The 9,564-nt window shown below is 49.1% G+C and overlaps 1 protein-coding gene and 1 non-coding gene across 3 annotated transcripts in view; one reads left to right on the top strand and one right to left on the bottom strand.

Annotated features, from left to right (window-relative positions):
* The window catches only part of HDC (histidine decarboxylase), a 23,169-nt gene extending 14,306 nt beyond the window's left edge, over positions 1-8,863 (bottom strand). The window contains exons 1-4 of one of the 2 annotated variants that reach the window (XM_040492665.1): positions 8,647-8,863; positions 5,730-5,902; positions 1,471-1,584; positions 413-535 (exon numbers count right to left, since the gene is read on the bottom strand). In XM_040492665.1, the coding sequence (XP_040348599.1) occupies positions 413-535; positions 1,471-1,584; positions 5,730-5,902; positions 8,647-8,716 (480 nt within the window). In that variant the 5' untranslated portion in view covers positions 8,717-8,863. Of the gene's footprint in view, positions 1-412; positions 536-1,470; positions 1,585-5,729; positions 5,903-8,071; positions 8,574-8,646 lie in introns of those variants that run through there. The other variant, XM_040492666.1, reaches the window with a different exon arrangement.
* On the top strand, positions 8,843-8,957 carry LOC121042170 (U5 spliceosomal RNA). The gene has a single exon (XR_005796015.1). It is a non-coding gene; the product is annotated as a U5 spliceosomal RNA (small nuclear RNA).
* Positions 8,958-9,564: the final 607 nt, after the last annotated feature.

The following is a 9,564-nucleotide window of genomic DNA, read 5'->3' on the forward strand; positions in this document are numbered from 1 at the left end:
CTTTTTTTTTTTTTTTTTTTTTTTTTTTTTTTTGTCCATTGGCCATAAGGTGTTAAATAAGACAAGGAAGGGGAGTTGTCAGTTCATAAACTAGGAAACCTGAATCAAGCAATACTGGAAATGTGATAATGTGTTGATTTCTCAATCTTTTTCAAAGGAAAAAGAAAGGAAGTGTGGAGGCAGCAGCAGTGTTAGTGGCGGAGGTGGCAGCCATGACAGTGGTGGCATCAGTGATACTGGCGGCAATCAGGACAGTGATGATGGTAAAGGCAAGAGCAGTGGCAGCGATAGTAGGGCAGTAGATGACATAGGGGAACCTCCACGGAGAACAGGAGAATTGCCTGGGCAAGGGTTCAGCTGATCTTTCACTAGTCAGCCCTCAAGATGGGAGGAGCTTTGCCAATGGAGGCACCTGCAAGACGCCGCCTCCCTGGCTGCCAGGTTGGTGATGCAGGAAGTGCTCTGGGAGTCCCAGCATTTTTGCCAGCCAGTCCATGACGTTCATCTCCAGCTCCGTGCATGCAGGGCTGGAAGCCTGAAAGAGGGAAAGCAACTTCATCCAGACAGCTCCAGGACACCAAATGCAACTCCACACTGGCCCCAGAAACACATCTGTCTCTGCCCTGGCCCTCCCTGGATCCCTGCACTACCAGGGAGAACCTGACCTATCTTCCCCCTGGAGAAGGGGTCAATGTCAGTCCCTGGGCCCCATTCCCACCCCATCCTTTACCAAACCAAAAAGGGAAGAGAATGTAGGGCTTTGGATTGATGCCACCCTCAGTGAAGTGGAGTCTTTCCTAACTCCAAAGCTCTATGGAGAAACAGCCCTAAAAATGATTGCTTCCATTTGGCCTCCCTAGTCTCCCAAATACCCAGCCAAGTGGCTTTCTGAAGGCCAGGGACAAGTTTTAGGACTAAGAAAGAAAGCACTCCTTCCTGGAAAAGACATCAACACTCCCCCCTCACTCCTCTCAGCCTTCCCTCCCCACAACACACTCTTCAGGCTTAAAATATAAAGCTGTTCTAGGAGGCTTCTGGCACAGTTTAAAGCTGTTTGGTGCTTAGGGGGTTATTAAGGGAAGTCTGAGGCTATATTCCTCACCCCTCAAAGACAAGAACACAGGGGAAGTTGTACCCACAGGCACCAAAGTGCTTAGTTAGGATCACAAACAGTGGGAATAACCGGATCTCGGTCCAAATCTCATCTCTGCCTCTATGAGCTGTGTGAGCTTGGGGAGATGAGTTACTTAAGCCTCAATTTCTTCATCTACAAAATGGGTCACTATTCATGATTCCACAGGGTTAAAGGATAAGATGAGGTAATTTATATAGAGCTTAAGCCCAAAGAATGTAGCCATTGTTAACATTTAACTCGGAACCCACTTCAGAGATCAGGACAAAACATGTCTGCCCCAGGATGTCACTCTCTGCCAGTTGCCACTGGTTAGAGCTACTGCCATCGTTACTCACCCAGGTGAATCCCAAGCAGTTGATGGCATCGGCCAGCATGTCTCCCAGCAGTGATGGCCACGAGGTGAGAGCCGGGTAGTAGGCGTGCATGTGGGGGCTCTGCCAGTGTACCACCTGGAGGCAGAGCACGTACATGTGTGGCACCAGGAGGCTCATCTGGGAGGCTTTCCTCTACCAGACACCCTCTCTGGCAGGGGGAAGCACCCACTCTAGAGATGGGCTGACACTTTTAACAAACTATAGAAATGATCCCTGAAAGTATAGTCTTGGGCTGACACTTTTAAGATGGTCCAGTAAATGACACAACTCCGTAAAAATAAAACAGACTCATGGTGTTCTTGCCACCCATATTCCTCATAGTCTAAGCTGCTTCCTCAGTGGAGCATTTGTGCAAAGACCAGAAGGGAATATGCAAAATGAAAACAGGTATAGTAATTAGGGTTGTGGATTCTGAATAGTGTGCATATTAGTCTCCAGTGCTTGTCCCCCATGCCACCCTGCCCGGTAATAAAGAGGAAGAGGAGACTATGAGCTCCAGAAGAATAGGCTACCTGCCTCATCCAGTTTCTTGTGAAAAAAAAAACACCCTTTGGTCTATGGACGCTGAGCTCCCTGGGCACACAGCTCCTGCAGAGGATCAGGATGCAGAGATTCAAAGCTGTCCTTAGCTTCCCAGTGGGGATGGTGAAAGGAGAGAAAAGGGCAGGGGAAGTGCCAGCCCAAGGGCATGGGACCCCCACCTCCAAGTTAACCCCTGAGCCCACAATCAGGTCGAAGAACCAGATGTAAGCAGGAGCCAGGTGGAAAGACAGGGCCCCACATTAGACTCATTGATTATCTAATCTGACTTCATCTCCCTGTTTTATGAACATACCCTTTTCATTCCATGTTTTTGAGCAATACTGTGTCCCCTGACAGGAAGACACTTCCCCAACTGACAGAACCTTCCAAAACCTGTTAATTCTTAGAAAGGTACTGAATACCCATTTCCTCCACAAACCCTTCCCCAGTTTCCCAGCCCCCTTTGATCCTTTCCCTGAACCCATGGAACATTCTCATTCTAGATAGATGTTCCACCCTACTGAGAACTCATTAGTCAACATCTTAGTGTATCATCGAGCTATTTGGTATGCACAAATTATTTTTATCCCTCACTAGCAAGGGTAGTGTCCTAGACAGTGCAGGTGGTAGGAGGAGCATACGATTAAAGTCCAAGGACACAGGTTTCAGTCTTCCCGTTGTCCCTAACCAGCTGTGTGAGTTTGTAGGTTTATTGTGAAGCTAAGGAGCTTAAGCTCCATGGTCCCATGTTTGCATGGGTCTTTTCCAAGAACCACACTTAATTTTATTTTCTTACAGGGGATCTCAAAATTTATATGTGATTCAGACCCCATAAAAACAAGATAGTCCTCTATACCTTTCTTGACCTCAGTTTCTCATCATAAAATAAATCTTGTTTCCTGGGGCTATCATGTGGATTGGTCTAGGAAGAAATTTGCCAAATGAAAAGCACTAATGTTCATGGTAAGTTAGTCACACGGTAATAGACACATCATTTATCCTGACTTGACTCAGATAATCAGACCTCTTCCTCCGATTTTTGCCAGACAAAATGTGTTCTACCTAACAATATCTCCCCCTTTCCATGCTTTATCTTGTTTAATCCTCACAAGACCCCTATGAGGTAAATTCTACCATTACCCCTGTTTTACAGATGAGAATGAGGGCTGGCTAGTGCGAAGCAGCATCCACGTGATCACACCCACCTCACAGACACAGATAACCATGCCAAGACAGAAATCCAAGGCTGTCTAACCCCACAGCCCAAGCTCCTAAGCAGGATGGTGTCCTGCCTGCTCCCACTGTGCTGCTTTCTCTCCCATATGAAGAGAAGAGGTTTTCCTTTCTTTCTTTCTTTTTTTTTTTAATGTTTATTTACTTATTTTGAGAGAGAGCACACAAGCATGTGCTCAAGCTGTGAAGGAGCAGAGAGAGAGGGAGAGACAGAGAGAATCCCTAGCAGGCTCCGTGATGTTGGCACAGAGCCCAACACAGGGCTCAAACCCACAAACCGTGAGATCCTGACCTGAGCGAAAATCTGGAGTTGGATGCTTAACCAACTGAGCCACCCAGGCGCCCCTAGTAGAGGAAGTTTTTCTAAAGCAGAAGGACAGTTATTGTTTGTGTCACGGCATGGAGAGAAAAATCAATCCAGTCTTCAATGAGGGGCTGGTCAGAATGAGAAAGCAAAGGGCCAACTGCTTTCACGCCATCTCTCAGAGGCTGGTACGGCCTGTGAGATTAGATGGAAGACGGGGCCCTCATTATCAGTGTCCTTAGTGACGGTATTTTGGAAACCCCAGAGAAGGGCTTCCATCCCCTGGCCCTATCAAGAGCCAATTATCTGTCCTTGCAAGACAAATATGATAAGATAGGCTAGAGGAACACTTATCAAAAACAGGCAGACCTCTGGGTCCAGAAGTGAGTCTCTTTGACCACACACCCCCAGCAACTGCTGGAATTGCAATCAAACAAATCAGCTCACTTCCGCCTCTTCTGACAGTTGCTCTCAGTCTCACTACGAAACTACAGTTGGCCCCTCAGGAGATTACACTTTACAGAATGAAATCCATGAGATAATCTTATCGGGGAGCTAGCTTCCTTGGTAAAGCTTTATGATAGGGAAATTTTCAAAAGATGCTTATGAAATAGGCTGAGTGGTCAGACAGAGCTGTGTATTTGGCTTTGTACAAACTTGCCAACCAATACGTTTGTAGACACTTATTCTGAGTTTAAATAATTTAGCATCCCTGCCTCCAGGCACATTTCTGTCACATCTAAATCTCTTAGAGGATGATGGTTATAAATCTCAAGTCAGCCTCAGAAAGTCTCTAGACACATGTGGTTCAGGGGCCCCTGGGTGGGTCAGTCTGTTAAACGTACAACTTCGGGTCAGGTCATGATCTCACGGTTCGTTGAGTTTGAGCCCCGCACCAGGTTCTATGCTGACAGTGCAGAGCCAGCCCACTTCAGATCCTCTGTCTCCCAATCTCTTTGCCCCTCCTCCTGCACTCTCTTTCTCCCTCTCAAAAATAAACAAACATGAAAGGAGGGAAGGAAGGAAGGAAGGAAGGAAGGAAGGAAGGAAGGAAGGGACTAGACACGTGTGGTTCAGGACATCAGTGTCCCCAGCAGGCAGAGTGAGGACAGCCTGCTTGTTGGGGTGCTGCTGAAAGGCAGTGCCTGGGTGCGCAGGCTCAGGCTGGAGTATTCTGTCACACACTAGTAGGGATACTAGTACAGGAGAAAGAGCAGAGCTTTTGGACTACAACTGGCCTCGGCTAAAATCTTGGATCTGCCAGCCATGAATTCTGCAACTTTGAGAAAACAATGAATATCCCTGAGCCTCAGTTTCCTCATTTCTAAAACAGGGATTGTAGGATCACTGTGGGATAAAACAGGCTGGCCTGTAATGGGGCTCATCCAGTGCCTGGCATGTGGCACGGAGCTCAGTATAGGCAGCCCTTCTGTGGGAGGGGGACTGGTACACCTTAACACAAGCACCTTGGCACGGCTCCTCGCCCCTGGTGGCCAGGGATGGCTCACAACCCACAGAGGCGGGCTCCAGCTCAAGCACCAGCCAGCCTCTGTCTGTTTCCTGGCCCTGCCAGTGCTGTCACCAGCCTGTACTCTTTGTCACTGGAAAGCTCCTTCCTACTCTTGAAAAGCACCTCAATCACGAGATCCCCCTTGGTAGGGAACGACACGGTTCCAGCCTCACTCAGCATCCTGGGCCTCCCTCCCTGACAGGGTGCCCTCTGAAGGTGTATTCTGGGCCTCCTTCCCTCCCTTCAGTGAGTCACAGCATTCTGTAGGAGAGTCCCTGACTCTCCCAGCTGGGGCTTCAGGGACTGTCTCCAGCCTCCTCACTCTGTCATGCTATCCACATCGGCCTTTCCCCTCAGACCCAATTTTCATTCTCCTCTCATCCGATTAGATTTCCACACATCTGTCAGACCAGGCCCTGGGGTGTCAGCCTCCTACCCAGCATACAGGTCAGCCCTCGCATCAGAAACCTAATTTCGGTCACAGTCCTGGCCCTCTACAGCCCACAGGCCAGGCTTGTGTGTTGGTGTACAAGGGGCAGGCATCCCAGGCTTACCCAAGGCAGGCCTCTCTTCAGGCCTACTGCCCCCCCCCCCCCCCGCACCTTCTCTGCTCTAAAACCCAGAATCATCTTTGTGGCAACTGTATCTCACCCCAGGCATGATGATTCGCTCAATATCCCCAAAGATGCTGTCCCAGCTGTCAGGTTCCTCGGGAGCACTGTCAGGCAGCTGGGCTCGCAAGTAACCAGGACGCACGTCTGGAGTCACCCGCCGCTCCCGCACGGTGCTCAGGTACTGGCAGATGTAATCCACCATCTCTTTTCCTACAAGGGGGGAGTAGAAATCAGCCTCATGTCCCCTGACTGGGCCCGGCCAATTCATGCCTGACCCCCTTGGCTCACAGCCAACAGACTTGGTGAAGACGGAAATGGATTCATGGGCTGATGGGGAGAGGGTCTGATCCCCAGCATCAGCCTTGTCTTCAGAATTTAAGAAAATAAGTGAGGGTGGCGCATCTGGCTGGCTCAGTCAGCACAGTGTGTGACTTCTGATCTCGGGGTTGTGGGTTCAAGTCCCACATCAGGTGTGGAGATTACTTAAAATAAATAATTTTTAAAAAGAGTGAAAAAATAAGTAAGAGGATGAATGAATGGTGGGGGGAGTGTGCGAGTGAACAAATGAAGAAGACGGAAAATCTTGAAGTGTAAAACTCTAGCACCGAAGTAAAATATTTCTTTTTCCTCCCTCTTCCATTATCTATACCAATCTTGATTGTCTCTCCTACCTTTCTTTTCTTCTCAAAAACAGAACATCTAATTAATTCACTACTTGCAGGTTTAGTAAAACTCTGTGACTCTTTCTATCCAAAAATTGTTACACACACACACACACACACACACACACACCCTAAATTCCCATGCCATGTTCTGATACAAGCTGAAAAATCTGCTTGCTCACTATTCCCATTGGACCAGTAATTCCTCACTTTTGGACTCATGGGCTTCTTTGAGAATCTGATGAAAACGGTGAGCTTGCACACACAAAAAATATGGTATATAATTTCTGTGGTTCAGGGAATCCTGAAAGCACAACCACACCCAGACTGAGAACGGGGCACTAGCCTGAAGTCTTGGGGAAATGCAAAACCATGTCTTAATCACTCGACTTCTCTCCCTCTGTTTGCACCAATACCTCAATGCCTGGGGCATTTCTTAGATACTCAAAAAAAAAAAAAAAATTGTCAAACATATGAACAAATAAAAAAGGAAGAAAAAGAGTCAACTCAAATACTCTGGAGCCACTGTAAATTATTTCCTTTTTCTCCCAGACAGTGCCTCTGTCTCTTGCTCTCTCTCTCTCTCTCTCTCTCTCTCTCTGCTTCTCTCCCTTTCTGTGTCTGTCTCCCTCCCTCTGTCTGTCTCTCTCAATATCTAAAATTCCTCCTTAGTACTCCTTAAGCTTTTCTCTCCCTGAAAAAAATAAAACAGAGAAAAGGAGAGGGACCCCTATTTCTTGTCTCTGCACCAGCTCTGCAAAAATTCTCATGTGCAGGACCAGCTCCAGAAAAAACTGTGAAGGAGACAAAGAGGGATTTCGACACCCTCCTCTCTTCCCTTTGTGCTCTCCTCCAAACCTCCCACAGCTGATGCCTCTTGTGACTGTAGTGGCACCCCAGCAGAGCTCTGAGAGCACTAGACCTTGCCGGCCACTTGTCCAGGGGCCGGCGGAGATGTATTTGTGTTCTCCGCACAGGATACATGTCTACGGGAACCTGCTGACGACTTTTGGGAAGCGATGGAGTAAGCCAGCGCGGGCAGACAGGTAGAGGCTGAGGTGAGTTACGTCTGGGTGGAGGAGAGAGAGGAAAAGTTGCATTTCACATGGGACAACAGCTTACAGCAAACACATTTTAGACGATATAACCTACCAGCGGGGATGAGGACAGAAAAAGCTACGGAGAGAAAAATGGTTAGCAGCTGTCCACTGCTCCCCTTAGCCAGCCACGCCTGAAAACGGGTTAACCATGGCTTCCTTCTCACCACACAAGGGCTCCAGACAGAGTAGCTGCTCACTAAACATTTAGGAAATGAGGGACTACATGAAAGAACAGTGCTGACACATCCACGCAGAGAGAAACGAATATAAAGAAAGGCTTTTGCAGCGACGACAGAATATTGGGGGAAATTTTTGTTGCCACTGCAGAATATGAATTCTTTTCCCCTTTCGCGGATCAGGAATCCGAACCCTGTGTCTGTGGGACCCTGGACCAGAAAAGCGCGACACACGGGAGAGTGGACGTGTGAGGGGCAGGGGGAAAGCCAGGTTGAGAAAAGTTTTAATTTCCCATCCTGCATTCTTTCCTCAGGAAAAAGCTGCGCGGAAGCCAGCTCGCAGAGGGCAAGTCTGATGCTCCAGTCAAATGACACCCCCAAAACCTAAGGGCGGATCACCAGCACCAGCTGCTGCGCGGCATCAGGGTGCCCGTCGCTCACCTCTCTGCCTGTACTCCTCGGGCTCCATCGTGTCCCTCGGGCTGCGGGCCGGCCGCGACTCCTTCTCACAGACAGACACGGAGGAGGTGGAGGATGGGCTCCTGGGCAGCCAGTGTGGGCCCTTTATTTAAAGTGTTCTTTCTTCCACCTTGGCTCCACCCTTCAGAGGCCTTTCCTCTAGGCCTGATTAACTCCACCCCTCCTCCCCCCACCCAGGGCTGGTCAAGAGATCCAGGATAAAAGGCGCTTCTAGATTAAACAGGCCACTTAGCAACCCAGGCCCTCGCGTCAGTCCCCGTCAGTTCTTTCCGCCCCTCCACTCCCACCACAGAGCCCCCGCCTGGGACACAGCACAGCCCGGTAGCCCAGAACAAAGCCGAGGGGAGGCAGAATAAGCCGCACAAGTTATCCGTTATTCCTCCCGCTACTGCTTCTCTGTCAGCAGCGGGCAGGGAGGAACGGGCACCCCTCAGACAGGCCGCCCGGCCGGCCGGCCGCAGGGCGCTTGGGGACACGCAGATATATATTATCATCTCACGCGATGGGCTTTTTAAATTGCCACTTAACACACTTACCGTTGCAGAGAGATGAGAAAACACAGAGAGGCAAAAAGAAGAGAAATGGAAGCCTCACCCAGACTTTCATGGCTTTTAGCACTTGACAGGGTGCGTGCGTCTGCACGTGTGTGTGTGAAAGGGCAGGCCTCCTCTGCCGCGAGGAGAACAGCGCCTCTCTCTAAGCTTACTTCTGAGGGAAAAGCGATCAGATGCACGCTCTGGTTTCTCTTCAGATAGCATAAATGTTTTGCCATTTACTAAAGATTTCTGTGGAGAGGTAAAGATTGAAAGGTGATCAAATGCTGCGAAATTGCCACATAGGGGCGCCTGTCAGTTAAGCGTCGGACCTCGGCTGGGGTCATGATCTCACGGTTCTGTGAGTTGGTGAGTTCCAGCCCGGCGCTGGGCTCTGTGCTGACAGCTCAGTCTGGAGCCTGCCTGCTTCGGATTCTGTGTCTCCCTCTGTCTCTGCCCCTCCCCCGCTCATGTTTTTTCTCTCTCTCTCTCTCTCTCTCTCTCTCTCTCTCTCTCTCTCTCAAAATGAATAAACAGTAAAAAAAAATTGCCGAATAGAATAGACTTGTTTTGTTTTGTTTTGTTTCCTGTCTTCATCTTTCTTGTCCTCTCGATGGTATTAGACAGATACTACTTCCTTGTCCTTGAGGCGCACAGTCTCTCTGGGCTTCCAGGAAATGGCTTGTCCTGCTCTCCCATCTACCTCTGTGCTGTCTGTCCCCTCCAATCAGGCTGTGGACGTTGGCACGCATACAGGTTTAAAGCTCGCATCAAATTTATACCATGAGGCCCTCCCAGTTTCTGAGCTCCAAAATCTTTTATCCAACTGCCTCCTTGACAAATCCCTTTGCATGGTGTCAGCCGACTCTGTGTCTGATGAGAACCCTCTCCCTGGTTTGCAGATGGCTGCACTCTTGCTGT

Source organism: Herpailurus yagouaroundi, unplaced genomic scaffold, assembly GCF_014898765.1.
Source record: "Herpailurus yagouaroundi ecotype Mexico unplaced genomic scaffold, PumYag 184, whole genome shotgun sequence".
Lineage (NCBI taxonomy): Eukaryota > Metazoa > Chordata > Mammalia > Carnivora > Felidae > Herpailurus > Herpailurus yagouaroundi.